Raw genomic sequence first — 16,026 nt, forward strand, 5'->3', positions numbered from 1 at the left:
GCCGTGGAGTTATAGAAAAAAAGCCATTCATAATCATTTAAGTTTGAAAGTGAATGGATACAATTTTTTGAATTAAAAAATAATATTATATGAATTACAAAAACGTCTGATATAATTATTATTGATAAATAAGTAAATAAATTAATAACAGAATATAATATGAATTAAAATGCTAATAAATCAAATAAGTAGAAAACACATTAATTGAACACATGTTGTTCATGAAGTACTCAACTTGGCCTCTTAGGGGCAGTGTGATGCACATGAAAAGAAAAGCCTACTATTAATAATACTGCTTATGTAGTAATTGGTTTCAATTAATATATTTTTCACAAATTGGGACAAATGATAATTGACACATGTTAGAGTTTGAGTTTAAATAATCAATATTTGTTGTTTCTAGTAGCTAACGACAGCACCCAGTTTGGTAAATACAATAATTTTGTTATTGTGTTAAAGGTGAAAAGTAAAATCAAGACACATATTTATTTTTCTTGTTATTTTGCATATTAGTTTTATAAGGTGATGTTTTTACCTATGAGCTCTTTGTTCCGTATATCCAGTGCCATGTTTCTCAGCGCCGTGGCGACCGAACACACAACTCGATCGTTGTCCATTCGCAGCAGCTCCACCAGGATGGGAAGTCCTTTTTCCTTCCGCACTGCGGCACGGATGTACGCCGCAAACTGTCCAGTGGAGAAATTGATGACTCGTATGCTTATATCGTTGTAAATAGGGATGCACAGAATTTTTACATTGAAAATGTTTCCACTGATAATTCAATAAGTGCATTTTCGGTTATGGACGGAAGGAAAAACGAAACCAAGAAAAAAGGGTTATGAAAGAACGGTGGTATAAAGACGCCTAAAGTGAGGCGAGCCATGTGAAGCTGGCTTTCACTTGGGGGCAAGTTTGAGCACGTTTCGGCATTTTGCACACAAGGAGAAAGGAAATGAAGGTTAAGATGAGAGCTCTGCTAAACTTTTACCAACAAGACAGATTCTTAAAAGTACATCCTGTTTTGTTAGCTGCTGGCTAAACTTTGGGTAATGTTTACATTTTTACACTACAGAGCTAACTTACAACAGTTGAGATGTTTTTATTCGTAAAGACGTAATCTGTGTGTGACATTCAATTTGTACGAAGTTGATTGGCTGGCGCTAAGCTGATAAGTTTACTTGACTATTATTATAGTTTTAAGTTGGCGAATATACCAGTGTGACTCGTTTGTTGCACAATGTTGACCATTTTTTTGCACTATGATGACTATTTTTGCACCAAATGCATAATTGCACAAACCCTTACGGTACCAACTGTATTACGATACCAAACTGTATGTAACATCCTACATGCTGACATTTCTTGTATAAATATTGTGTAAATTATAACTATAACCTTGTCCTCCTTGTTTTGTAACCTTATCTTCTCAGTTCCTTTATCTTCTTGGCTTTTTTTATCTTACTGTGAATGTGTGAAACTGGAGTGTCATGACCAATTTCGTCGTCACAATATGTTAACCCATTTTGTAACAATGACAATAAAGGTATATTCTATTCTATTCTATTCTTCTTCTATTCTATAAGACTCCGCCTACTACCGCACCATCAACATCAATTCCCTTCTACTCCTGTTTTCTTGTCACTATTTACTCTCCTGTCCATTAAAAGATAAAATGCCCCAAAATTGCGGAGAGTGAGATTTTTTAGGTGTAGCAGCTAAAAATGATTTATGTTTTGACATTTTACTCGAAGTACATTGAATTTGTTGGTTTTATTTGCATTTTGTATGTATATACCGGAGTTATATGCACCTTGTGGGAAGTGGCTAGAGTTGATAAAACACTTACATTCTTGACTATTTGTGAGACATTGATGAAGAGGAGGGGATGCCCAGCCCCCTCGCCCAACCCAACCGATATGTTGCAACACCTATCGTTTCTAGTCATTAGGTGGTTTTATGAGAATTTAATAGATGAAACACTTTAACAAATTAGCATGTAGTATTATGTCTGTCAGTATTTATTATTTTATATTATGCCTTTTAAGCAATATATACATCTATGAATATAATTTTCATCTCAGTGCATCTCTAATAGTGAGGGATGACCCCAAAACATGTAATTGCTGAAAATGTACCTTCCAGTGACCGGCCGACAGGTTTTGAAGTGACCCTGCAGCGCCCTCCAGAGTTGCAGGGTTGGAGCTCTCGGCAAGGAGCGTCAAGTAAGGCTTCACCACTGCCGGGTGCCAAAGCATCTCAGCGCCCGTGGGGGTCTTGGAGAAACCTGGGATGGGGCCAACGCCGTCCCACTGAGGATAAGAATGTAAAACTTAGTCGCAAGATTGAGAGAGATTGGGGTTGTTTGTGTGATAAATGCAAAATATGGGAGGGCTGTTTTAAACACATGTTGAGGAGGGGTCAATATAGATAAAAAGACCCAATTGATGCAACAGTTGTATTTTTTACTTAATAAACAGGTGTTAAGGGAATATTTTTTTAAAAAGTGCCAATTTGGGAGGATTTTTTTCCAATTTAATGTTTGAGCTAACTCGTTTGCTACCAAGCTAACTGTCTTGCTATCAATTTAGCTATTTGTTTGTTTGCATAAAAAAACATGAACTAATTTTTCAGGTTTGCGTGTATGACACAGTACCATTTGGGGGTTTTAACTGTCTTGTACTACGGACAGACTGAAGAGATCTTTTCTTCCTCATGAAATGAGGCTCTTTAACTCTACCCGGCAGAGTAAAAGCCCACAGTAAACCACACCGCCTACATTGCATATTACCGAATCTTATTGCAATATGTATTCTGTGTAGCACTATTTAGTTATTCTATATAACACGCTACAGTGGGCATTTGCACATCACACTGGTTATTTGTATATTGTATTCTTTTTGCTTAATTATTGTATTGTTCTCAGCTCAGGGATGCTGCTGGAAATGTGAATTTCCCTTCGGGGATGAATAAAGTATCTATCTATCTATCTATCTATCTATCTATCTATCTATCTATCTATCTATCTATCTATCCATCTATCTATCCATCCATCTATCTATCCATCTATCCATCCATCCATCCATCCATCCATCCATCCATCCATCCATCCATCCATCCATCCATCCATCCATCCATCCATCCATCCATCCATCCATCCATCCATCCATCCATCCATCCATCCATCCATCCATCTATCTATCTATCTAATTTAAAACATATTTTTGGGGTGTTAATTTATACAAAAATATACATCGTGTGTGTGTGTGTGTAAAATTTCGAAGAGTTATTTAGTGCAGCACTACTTTAAAAAAATTAAGTCTCAATTGAATTATTTTTTTCAACACTTCATTTAGGGGAGTTATCGTTTTTATTTTACACAGTAATTTATTAAAACTACAAGAACTATTACAAAATAACTACAATTACAACTCCACAATTTGTGTTGATTCTAATGTACAAAATAACCCATTTTATTGTGTTATTCTACAAAAAGAAATATTTTCAGAGTAGTGTTGTAGTTTGTTCTAATTTTGACCTAAATTGGATTTATTTTGGACCCAGTTGTTATTAATCATGTGCAAGTGTTGTAATTATCGTTCCTATCCTGTGGCACTCACAGTGTCTTCCTGAGAGTTCTTTTTCTTTTTCTTCTTCTTCCTTCCCCAGCAGCCGGAGCCGATGTCTTTGCTGGGCGATTCGTCGCCCAGAATGGCGTCCGTCTCATGCTCGCCGATGAGGCGTGAAGGGGGCAACTCCAGCTCCAGACGGTAGGACAGGTTTCTTAGCGTGCAAATGCAGTTCTCCACGATCTGAAAGAAAAACTGCACCAGTCAGCTCATGCATTTGGGTTGGGCACAGAAAGTACTTCTGTAAATACTAAGAATGCAGCGAAAACACAATTCTGTGCCGAAAGCGAAAACAAAAATGTAAAACGCTTGGCTTAAAACTGAAACCCAGAATAAAATAAATGAATGTAATACTTTTTCTTCACTGACTTGGTACAAAAAGTACAATATAAAATGATAAATGACTTCCGGGAATATTATGAGATGCTTATTTAACTATTTCATTCATTTAATTTTCAGAATATAACAACAAAAAGAAGTAAAACTCTTTAGAGATCTAAAATGCCAGCGCCCAAAAGTCAATGTGCGGCTAGCAGCTAACAAAAATGTGGGAGCAGAAAGACACGCAAACTTTTGGTGAAATATCTGGCGGGTCAAAACTTGTCCTCCTGTCCCGGCTACCCGTATCCTGGTTCCATTTCCTCTATCGATCCCCGATCATCACTCCGTTCTCCTGTCCCAGGTACCCGTATACTGTTTCTGTTTCCTGTCTCGATCCCTGGCTTCCTGCTCGTCCCGGCTCCCCGACTTGTTCTAAACTCCAACCACGCTCCGTCTCCTGTCCTGGCTGCCCAACATGTTCCGATCTCTGACCACGCTTCGTTTGCGAGGGCTTCCCACTCCTTCTTGCCAGCGAGCACCAGAATGCTATCTTTTCCTCTCGCCCTGACTTCCCCGATCCCTTAATAAAGCATTGTGTGAAAGGTTACGCATTTGGGTCCTGCTTGTGCCGGTTGTGACACCATTCCTTAATCTAAAACCTACATGAGAATAGGGAAAAACTCAAAAACTTTGACATGAGGAAAATGAAGAAACCTTGAGAAGGGACAGCACATGAGGTAATCCCACTCCCAGGATAATCAGGCTGCAATGGATGTTATCATAACAAAAAATACATGGATATCATCAACAGGATATATAGGTTATTCATATGTTATAGAATAGAAGTGTATTTTAAGCTTAGATTTAAACATTTCCACTAAGGTTGCAGATCGAATCTCAGGGGGAAGAGCATTACACAATGGAGAACGCTCTCGAACCTGCCAATGTCTTCTTGGCTCTTGGGATCACTAGTAGACCAGCATTTTCAGAGCGAAGGGGGGAATTCAATTAAATTAAATCTAAAAGATGACTTCACAACATAGTTCCTTCAGAAGCCTTTTTTTCCTTATCATTTATCGTTTTGGTCAGTTTTCGTCTAAAAATATTTTGCTCCCGAATACTCTGTGCAATCCTTTTAAACACTCTCGACAAACACTTTAAAAACAGTATCTGTTTGGACTACAATGTTGCCAGGCAATGAAAATCCATTTGTTTGGCGTGTACCTTGCTGTCAAAGTCTGACGTGTTGACGCAAGCTTTGATGACGTAGAGCAGCGAGTCAACCAAACCCTCGCAGGTACGCATCTGTTTTCGGGCCTCCTCGCCAGCTGAGCTCAAGTTCCTGTTTGAACAGTACAAACATATCGTCGCTATGTGCAAACACACGAAACCACGCTTTTCAGTGTGTGTCAGCTGCACTTGTGTCCTCATTCCTGCACTACATCTATTATGGATGGAGCGTGTGTGTGGTCTGAATGGCTGGAATTGCTTTGTCCTGCTTTTAGTACAAACACAGAGGAGAGAGAAGATCCGGATGAAGCAACTCAAAAACGGGCTGCAAAAAAATCATCAACTTAAGTAAAAGGGTCTTGTTCCATTGGCAGATAAGTTATCTCTATAAAAAAAAAAAGTTATTATGAATTATATCTTTATCGCTATATTTGTGTAGAAAATGAATGTATTCATAAAACAATGATTATAAACAGTAAAATATAATCCAAACATGAATACATTATATCTTTAAAATGTATCCATCCATACATCCATTATCTGCACTGCTTTCCTCACTAGGGTCACGGGGGTGCTGGAGCAGTGGGCAGGGGACACGCTGAACTGGTTGCCAGCAAGTCGCAGGGCACACAGAGACAGATAACTCACTCGCTCATTCACACTTAAGGACAATTTGGACCAGCCAATTAACCTGACATGCATGTTTTTGGTATGTGGGAGGAAACCGGAGTGCTCGGAGGAAACCCACGCAAGCACAGGGAGAACATGCAAACTCCACACAGGAAGGTTCAATCTCATGACCTCAGAACTGTGCCACACACGCGCCAATCACTGTGCCGCCGTGCTGCCCCTATTTGAATACAGTATATCTTTAAAATGTATCCATCCATCCATTATCTGCACCGCTTATCCTCAGTAGGGCCGCGGGGGTGCTGAAGCCCATCCCAGCTATCTTCAGGCAGTGGGCAGGGGACACCCTGAACTGGTTGCAAGACAGTCGCAGGGCACAGATAGACAGACAACTCACTCGCTCATTCACACCTAGTGACAATTTGGACCGGCCAATCAACATGACTGGCATGTTTTTGGGATGTGGGAGGAAACCAGAGTGCCCGGAGGAAACCCACACAAGCATAGGGAGAACATGCAAACTCCACACAGGAAGGTTCAATCTCATGACCTCAGAACTGTGCCCTCAAAAATGTTGAGAGATGTATTTATCATTTTACTAAAAATAATTCTCCAAATACTAATTAAAAACATATTTAAAGTGTGCCAAGTTATCTGAGGGTCTGCAATGTAAAATGCATTTTGCTAATTTTAAATATTTTTAAAATATAAAAACCCTTTAATATATCATGAAAACATACATAAAGTATGGGTCTATCATTTATTTAAATTGTCTTAATATATCTATATAAATTAATTATATTTTTATGTAAGAAAATTCATGAAATATCCAAAAAATGTATCTGAAATAATTAAAATATATTCAAAATATGTATCGATAATTAATTTTAAAAATCTTCATATAACTATATATTCTTTCTTATTTTACAGAAACAATTCGTGAACAAGAAAAACTATTTAAAATATTCAGTTATCTGACATAATTTAATAATATTTTAAGTATGCATTAATCATTAATTTAAAATATCTCAATATTTATCTTTATATTCTTATTTTACAGTTATGGTTCATAAGATTAAAATATTTTTCACAATAAGCACAGTCTAGCAGTATTTTTATTTTTTTTAAACATATTTGAATAAACCATAAAAATATAATCAAAATATGTAGATATAATTTATTGAAAAAAATCTGAATATATATCTAAATAGTCCTTTTTCCCCTGAAATAAGTCATAACAAACAAGAAAAGAGTAATTATGCAGCATATTTTTCTCTTCAGTGTTGTCTCCGGATCAGGGTTTGAATCTGCCCCGCGGGCTGCATGTTTGACACCGCTGTTTAAAATATGAAGAGTTTGATATTCTGTGTACAGCGACCTTGGGTATCCTGAATGTATTATTATTTTTATTATTATTATTATTATTATTATTATCAATTGGTGTTGGCTTTAACAGCACAACTCAGTACCACTAGTGCTGTAGGCTAGTGCTGTAGGCATCATGCTAAAAAATTCTGCTGACGGATAAATGGTAACAGCTACATGCTAACATGTCTTTCTAAAGGCTAACTGCTTCAAGCTAAGCAATTATGCTGACGGCTAAATGTTAACAGCTACAAGCTAACAAACTATGCTAACGGATATATGCTAACAGCTAGATGCTAACAGTTCTAAGCTAACAAGTTCAGCTAACGGCTACATGCTAACGAGTCATAAGAACAGCTAAATGCTAGCAGCATTATGCTAACAAAATATGCTAACGAGTTTTGATAATGGCCATATGCTAATGGCTACATGTTAACAGCTACAAGCTAACAAATTATGCTTAACACTACATGATAACGAGTAATGCTAACGACTCCATGCTAAGGATTATTGCCATCTGCTAAATGCTAACGGCTACATGCGAAGAGTCATGCTAACAAGTCATGCAAACAGCCAAACGCTAACAAGTCATTCACCCTGACCCACTTGGGCCACCCCTGGTAACTTCCCTGGGTAACCATGGCGACCCACTGAAAAGTATGGGTCCTAAACATTCTGGATGGGGCCCATTAAAAATGTTATTACACTGTGTCATAACAGTGTTATTACTATGTTATTACTATAGATGTAATTCTTATACTGTCCCTGAATGCATTTCCTTATTGCTAGCGACTACATGCCTACAATTACATACTTGATGCTACAGGTTTTATGCCAACATCTTCCAGATCCAGCACTAACTCTGTCTAGTTATTATCATTAATAATTTCTGGCTTCATTCCAATACACTTTGTGTGAGTTGCCTCTTTTACCTTACACAAACTTTTACTGTACCATATTATATACTGTACATTTATTTCTGTCAAATTGCAAATTGTACAAATATTTTTTTTTACATATTGCCATCTCTACCTGCAAATCTTTCATACAAACCTCACAGGAGAAAATACACAAGCTGACCACACGGAGGTGCTAGCGTGCCAAGTGTGCGAGTATTACCTCAGGCAACCTGTGGTGTTCCTGAGTACCAGCGAAGAGTGAAATTTCAGTTTGTGGTCGTCTTCGAAGACTGAGCTGCTCCATCCAGAGTGGGGGATGACCACGGTGTTGGTCAGAGTGCTCAAGGCGTCACGGATGATTGTCATTTTGACGGCGTCGCACGACGACAGGTTCCACAGCACCCCTGCGGTGACGGAAGCGCACAACACAATGTCACTTGCCGGGCACGCTCGAGGGAACTCGACAGAAAGGCACCGACAATTTGGGCTGTGAGGTTGAAGAGGGGTGGGGGGGAGCAGTGTTCATTTTACCTCTGAAAAGTGATGCTGAAAAATCTATGGGTCCCAACAGAGATCTATGGGTCCCCCAAATTTAGTGTTATCGAGGTTGAAATTGTAAATCGGTGACAAATATATAATAAAAATCTATATATTCATTCAGTTTTAATCATCAAATTATTAATTCATTTTCTGCATCAAATTATTGTTGGTAATTTAAAGGGATAACCACTAACCTGTCTTGTTTTCATTTTCTCCTTTTATACTTTTTTTCTTAACTTCTTTATACAACAAAATAATTTGTAATATAATGCATAAAGCAAGTGAGCCGTTTGAGAGCAGGCTCTCTTGAATGAGTTGAGCCGAAAAAGCCGGTTCTCTAAAAAGAGACGGACTTTTCACTACACAACTCGAGATCGGCATGCAGACGAAAACTCGAACCGCGAGACCAAAACAACATCTGCCGGATCTGCCTGACGAAAAGTTTGGAGTGCGGTAAATGTAATGGGGTAACAATGACAATTTTGTGTCAAAAAAGTTGCGTCCCGGGGACGCACGATGATTTGAGACTATGCGTCCCCAGCAAAAATGATGCGTCTAGGACGCAGGGACGCGGGCAAATGAGAACACTGGGAGAGACACACTAAATATAATAATAAATAAATATTGTTAGGGAATGATATAATGAAAATGTGAATATATTTAATTGCTATTAAAAGTGTCGATAAAAATTGTTCGAACTCAAACTCCTATAAATCAGGGGTGTCACACTCATTTTAGCTTGGGGGCCGCATGTTAGAAAAAACAGTCTCATGGGGGCCAGACTAGTAGATTAAAGAGAAAGAGAGAGAGAGGGCAGACAGAAAGAGAGAGAGAGGAAGAACAATTTGTAGAGAGAAAGGGAAGGAGAGAAAAAAGAGAGAAGAGAAAAAGAGAGAAGAAAAAATGAAAGCTCTTTTGCTTATTTGAAATATTTATTTAAATATAAATGTTACTTTTTTTAACATATTTAAATTAATATTTATTTTTCCTATTTCAAGATATAAATTAATGTCTTTCATTCATAATAAAAAATAGTAAATCATCCCTAAAATTAACAAAATCATATTCTTTCTTACTCTTATCATTTTAAGATATTTTTTTTTCAAATTTTGAAATATTTCACTAAATTCTTTAGTTTATCCATCCATCCATCTATTTTCTGTACCGCTTATCCTCAGTAGGGTCGCGGGGGTGCTGGAGCCCATCCCAGCTTCTTTAGTTTATATTTTTATTATTTTATGATATTTTAATGTATTTCAATAGTAACACCCAGTCAAATGATAAATCCCTAAAATTCGCAAAACTATCATTTTTATTACTTGCTTGTTTTACCCGTTTATTGTTGTGTCCTACTCCTATGTACAGCGACCTTGGGTGTCCTTAAAGGCGCTTCGAAATACAACATATTATTATTTTTATCATAAGAAAACTAAAGATGACTATATAAAAAATATATATTTACGTAGTTTTTTTACAGGTTACAACCCTTTGGTCAGAGCAACCGCAGCCGCTAAAGCTTAAGCTCAATCTAGTACTACTCCAGTATGTGTCAAATGCAATGCAGTATTTCACTCCAGAAAAGACATTGGGAACCTTAGTGCATAAAAGAAAACCAAATTGAGGTCACAGTAAAAAACGAGCTTGTAAACCTCTGGCTTGTGGGCCATTTATGGTCATTTTACCACATTTTCATCAGTTCAGTATGGCCCCGAGAGACTGTTATAAAAACAGAAAACCACACCCCGTGTTTTATATCAGACATTCCCATCCATTATCCACATCACAGCCGAATACCTTCAGGGACAAAAAATGAGGGGAAAAGAGCATTGCTCCAGCATATGAAATGGAACATAAATAATGGAAGTCTTTTTTAGAAGGGGGCCCTGCTTCCACTCCGTTCAAATTTCCTTTCTTTTTTGCTAGCCACTGTTGGTCGTGCACAGTCCTTGGCAGTCTTTGAAGCTGCATCTGTCTGGGATTAGCTCGTGTGTAGCATGTTCTTCTAATTAGATGCTTTCCGCTGCCAGTTTCACGCAGCAGCACAGCACGGACTTATGTGGCGCGACAAAAACGTTAGGAGTGCAAACTAGCTGCATAATAATGTAACAATAATGTGCCACAAGGGCTATTAAATAATCAGAATACTTTATAAGTTGATATTTATTCGAAATAAGGAGAGAAGACAGCAAAGTACGCTGAACTTTCAAGGATAACAGAAGAGACCCTCACAATGCCGAATTCCGTGTCGCTAGTTTACGATGTTTTCATGTTATGATGTGGAATACCATGTTTTTTCAGCCTCATATAATGGCATTTTCCCCACCAAACTACATCAAAGAACTTAAGTGCATGTCCCGAGACGTACAAACGTTCAAACCGTGCAGTGTTTGGGGGTAAAACTGTGTCAGTGACATTTTTCATACGTCTCTAAAATGCATCTCAGCTATTGGTCGATGTCGTATATGACTCCGATATGATATTTGCTGAATTACCTCCCACAATGCTTTTTTCTTTCTTGGTCCAGAATAGTGTGTGTTTCGTAAAGACTTTGAGAGTTAGATAAAATATTGCATTTTGGTGAACTGTATTCATTAGCCCTGGGTCCTAACACTTGCAAAAACATAATAACCGTGGAAATGAAACTCGCAATTATCAAGAGATACAAAGAAGGCACAGGCATCTTGACACTTGCTAAGGAATATGGCTGTAACTACCGTATTTTCCGCACTATAGGGCGCACCGGGTTATAGGGCGCACCCCCAAAAAATAGTTTTTGGTCCTATATCTTCCATAGATAAGGCGCACCGGACTATAAGGCGCTACAATGGGAACGTCGACAAAACAGTCAGATAGTTCAGTCCAACTTATTACCCCCTTAACATTCCGAAGGCTTGCAAAGAAGCAAATACGTGTCGTAGACACGTGCGGATGCGGTGTCCGTACGATGTCACTCAAATGCATCGTTCCAAATATCATTCGGAATGTTAAAGTCTTGGGATTCAAGAAATGCCAACCATTCCTTAGTTTCTATTTTGTTTTTCACTTGCAACTTTACTGTGCATATGACAATAAACACTTGGAATTGAGTTTAATTTAAAAAAAGACCCATCACAGCAACATCAATATCACTCTGAAACAAGATACTGGAAACTATATAGCCGGAGTAGCTCACCGAAGTCGTTGTGTTCAATAATAATGTGCAACCATGGTCCTCTTATATCCGTGAGTGTAGTAAATCCAGGAGAATAAAATATTTACAAATACAGAATAGTAAAACATGCTTTCCTCATGCCGTAGACAACCAACCAAACTTGCTATTCACATTCATCTTTTTCGGCCAATTGCAGGCTTTGTTTTGTCCCTTTAGCCTATGCAAGCCCGTAAATGATAAAAAGGATCTGCCCCCTTTACCTCCGAATAACTTTAGCCAAAAGTGAGGATGGCTGGGATGGGCTCTAGCACCCCCGCGACCCTACTGAGGATAAGCGGTGCAGACAATGGACTAGGGTGGTCCTTAATGGGGGTCGAAATTTTTTTTTTTGAAATATTGGGCTCTGACCCCCCGCATATGTTCTTATATCGATAAAAACACACTGTGTGCAATTTTGAACAATTTGGATAATATTTAGAGGTAGCTCAACGACTTTGAAATTTCCCAAAATGGTAAAATTTTGGCAATTTTCGAGAAAAAACGGAAATCTTAACCCTATGTGTACGGCGTTTTAGAACATCCAATTTCAGTCCATTGCTTATAATTGTAACACAAGAAAAGTTACAAGTAACTTTGTACACTAGGTCTGATATAATGTGCGAAAAATCCTTATTTTTCATACCAAAATTTCAGAGGCCTTGAGCGACCTCTAAATATCCTTTGATTTTGATGAAACTTTGCCTAATTACGTTTTGTATATATTGGAACATATTCAAGGGGTCAGAGCATGAAATTTTAAAAGTCGAAAAATAAGGACCACCCTACAATGGACGGATGAAAGGTATCACTGTATCGAGTTTGACATCCCTGCATTAGTTAATTACAATACGTTTTTATCTCCCACTATATGGCAATTTCCCCTTGATATCCCCACCACAGAACTGATTAATATTGTATTCCTGGGGTCTGTATATTGTCAATCTCAGTGTTTGTATCCACTCTGTTCAAATCACTTCCTCTCCTCTTTAATTGAGCTGATAAAGATGATAATAGTCCATTATATGGCCCTAGAGTCCATTTTTCTGAACACACAGATCCACACAGCTGTCTGCCAAGAAATGTTTTGCTATCTAAAGTGCTTTAAATCCATTAAAAGCCCTAAGTACATGCAAAGGATTTCATCATCTCACTTTGACTTAAAAACATCAAACGCAGCTCAACTAAAATGCAAGTTCACAGCAAGGATGCGTCTCGCTTCAGCGCTCGCATGCTGTGCCAGTCTAGCGGTATACTAAAAAAAAGCCATTTTTCTCAGGCGGTAAGATTTCAGGTATGGCCCACCCTTCATACCCAACGGGTCAGGTCGTTTGTCAAGAAAATCTCATTTGGATTCTGTAAAGAACGTGCCCACTGCTATGCACTCCCACACCCACCTTCTTGAATTTCAATTAGCACTGGCTTGAAAGAAAATGTCCATTTTATCGGTCATTATGGATAACTTAGATTACAGTAGACACCAGAAGCAGAGACTAGATTTTCACTTCACGATGGGGAATAAGATGTTTTGGGACCTTCTTTGCTGCATTTTCCTCACCAAATGACATTAACAACAAATTATCTCGAATGCCGAAAAACAAAAATTCTAACGACAGGCCTCTTGGTTGAAGTCATGTAAAATCCTGGTCTGCTATTGATTTGCGTCTGTCATGATTACTGATGAGAATCACCTGTGCCCGCTCATTTGGCGCCAACCGCTGCGGGTTCTGATTGGCTCCCTGTCACTATTTGAACCCAGTCCTGTCAATCCCCTGTTGTCAGTCCGTCTGCGAACCTCTTTTTTTTACAAGGCAAGCCTTTTTCGACCCTGATTCCTGCCTGTCCCGTTTTTGCTCCCGTTTGTCTACGGCTACGACCCGTTTTGATCCCGACCACGTCTGCTCTCCCGTCCCGGCTTACGATCCGTTTCTGACCCCGACTACGTTTTGCTCTCCTGTCCCGGTTTTCGACCTGTTTTTCCGTTCCTGACACCGCCATCGCCCACGACGGAAGATCCACTTCCGTATTCGGATCACAATCCGATTGCGAGAGCGACTTGCTTCCCGCGTCTAGCGAGCATCAGATCTCGTGCGCTGCACTTCTTCTTCGTTCAATAAAATTGTGAGAAAACGTTCTGCGATTGGGTCTACCCTGTGTGCTGGTCGTGACAGCGTCATAACATCATGAGAATAATGATTTATTGGACACCTGCAAACGAGCATATAATGCCATTTTGTTATTTTGACTATTAAATCTGATTGTTGTTTGTTATTTTGACCATCGTGCGCTGACAATGATGTTGCTGCACTCTTTAGGGCGGTTCTGCTTTTTGTAACCTAGAAGATTTGATGACAATAAAGGACTCAGGGGAGGGCTTTTAGAATATGAGGTTGGAACTTCTTATCTGAATAGGGTCTTTTACTATTCTCCCTGCAATCTTCAAATCCATTGACGTCTTCTCTCCCTATTTCGACTGTCTGCTGAACTATAACAGTATCAATGGGCTGGATTAAAAATACCATATGTGGCCCGCGTGACGTATTTTTCTAACCATTCCTTTTTTGTTTGTCTCTCTTGCTATAAAACAAGAAAGACACAGAAAGTTTATTAGCTAGCAGTTTGTTTGAACTGCCACCGTGCCTTGCTATTGATTCGGGATTCTGCTTCTTTATAAAGACCCGAAAAACAACAACACTCCCTTTCTCCATCCGCCCTCTGAAAGAGTTTCGCCTCGAGCATTCTGGGAGCGACGCCACAACTTTTATCTGAAGACACGGACGCGTTTATGTTAAGTCTGGCGCGAGCAAGCCGGCTTCTGGCAGGTTGGAGATTAAGCTCGGTTTAAAGCGAGTGCAAATGTCAACGTTGGAGACGATTCTATTGTTCCCAACTGTGGCACGGGTGCCATAAATCTGCTTTCAACGTATTCAAAGTATACTCTCCGAACATCCTTTCAACTTCAGTATCCAGTGAGCATGAAGTGGATAGGGATTTATTCGTCTTCGTGTGACTGCAAGAAAAAAAAACCCTGAGAATTGGGTGGCTGTGCGTTTGACCTGCAATCCGAAACGGTTGAAACAAGGCACAAAGTTGAGCAAAAACAGCTGAGTTCACCAGCTGGGAGCCAAACGGCTTTCCTCACTCATTTCCGTATAAATAAAGCCAGACGTATCCTCAATCAAGTAAAAAATGTGAATCCTATGAAAATGCTAATATTGTCAGGACCAGAACGGAAACAGGACCCAATTGCGTAGCGTTTACCAAAAGTCTTACTGAAATAAAGAGGAAGGGCTGCGCCCATGATCTGGTGTTTGCTGGACGTGGGACGCAAGTTGCTCTCGTACTCGGATTTTGATCCGAACACGGAAGTGGATCTGCCGTGGCGAGCGATAGCAGTGTCAGGGACGGGAGAGCAGACGTGGTCGGGATCAAAACAGATCGTAGCCGGAGGCAGACGGGAGCAAAAACGGGACAGGTGGGAGTCTGGGTCGAAGAAGGCTTGCATAGTACACTGAAGTTCGCAAACGGACTGACAACAGGGGACAGACAGGACTGGGTTCAAATGGTGATAGGGAGCCAATCAGAACCTGTGCTGTTTGGCGCCAAATGAGCAGGCACAGCTGAGTCACATCTGTAATCATGAAAAATATCAATTTGGCTTCCATTTTGTGGGAAAATTACCAAGGATGCACAATAACTGATAACATCCCGCTTGAGGTAACTGATACCAAAACTGATAATAGTAACAGTTTTTATTAACTTAAAGCTGAAAAATGAAAGCAAAATCAAATTATCATGTGTGTCTTTATTCTTGTTTGAATAACATTTACATTATACGGCCTCTATCTCCGAAAAGTCGTGAAGGAGATACAAAAGCTTGACTTTAGCAATTGATCAATACTCACTTTGCAATTTCTTCCCCAGGGCCATCATCCCCAAAAAGTGCCCGAGACTGAGAAAAATATATCTTGCCAGTAGTGTTTACAAATGGGTATTGTAAAGAACAAAGGTATTTATTCGTTATTTATCGACTTATTTAGGAATTTTGGTGCTGCTAAATATTATTGTACTACTTCTTATTGCAGTATTGCAACAGTACACTATTTTTCATTGGACTATCTTTACAACTTAGGCCAGTACTACCACTACCTTGAAAATATGTTTTCCTATTTACCCTGACATTATTTTTATCTTACTTTTATTACGTGTTTATCCTGTAGTTCCATGT

At 39.0% G+C, this 16,026-nt stretch overlaps 1 protein-coding gene across 4 annotated transcripts in view; it reads right to left on the reverse strand.

The window, feature by feature from the left end:
• LOC148352814 (plakophilin-4-like) overlaps positions 1-16,026 on the reverse strand; it is a 121,705-nt gene that overhangs the window by 11,492 nt on the left and 94,187 nt on the right. For all 4 annotated transcript variants that reach the window (XM_088352395.1, XM_088352396.1, XM_088352394.1 and 1 more), the window contains 5 exons: positions 8,292-8,475; positions 5,172-5,289; positions 3,618-3,809; positions 2,136-2,309; positions 536-686 (listed from right to left, as the gene is read on the reverse strand). In XM_088352395.1, the coding sequence (XP_088208521.1) occupies positions 536-686; positions 2,136-2,309; positions 3,618-3,809; positions 5,172-5,289; positions 8,292-8,475 (819 nt within the window). The remainder of the gene's footprint in view (positions 1-535; positions 687-2,135; positions 2,310-3,617; positions 3,810-5,171; positions 5,290-8,291; positions 8,476-16,026) is intronic.

The sequence above is a fragment of the Urocampus carinirostris genome, chromosome 14 (genome assembly GCF_059441175.1).
Source record: "Urocampus carinirostris isolate Australia breed hairy pipefish chromosome 14, RoL_Ucar_1.0, whole genome shotgun sequence".
Classification (NCBI taxonomy): Eukaryota; Metazoa; Chordata; class Actinopteri; order Syngnathiformes; family Syngnathidae; genus Urocampus; species Urocampus carinirostris.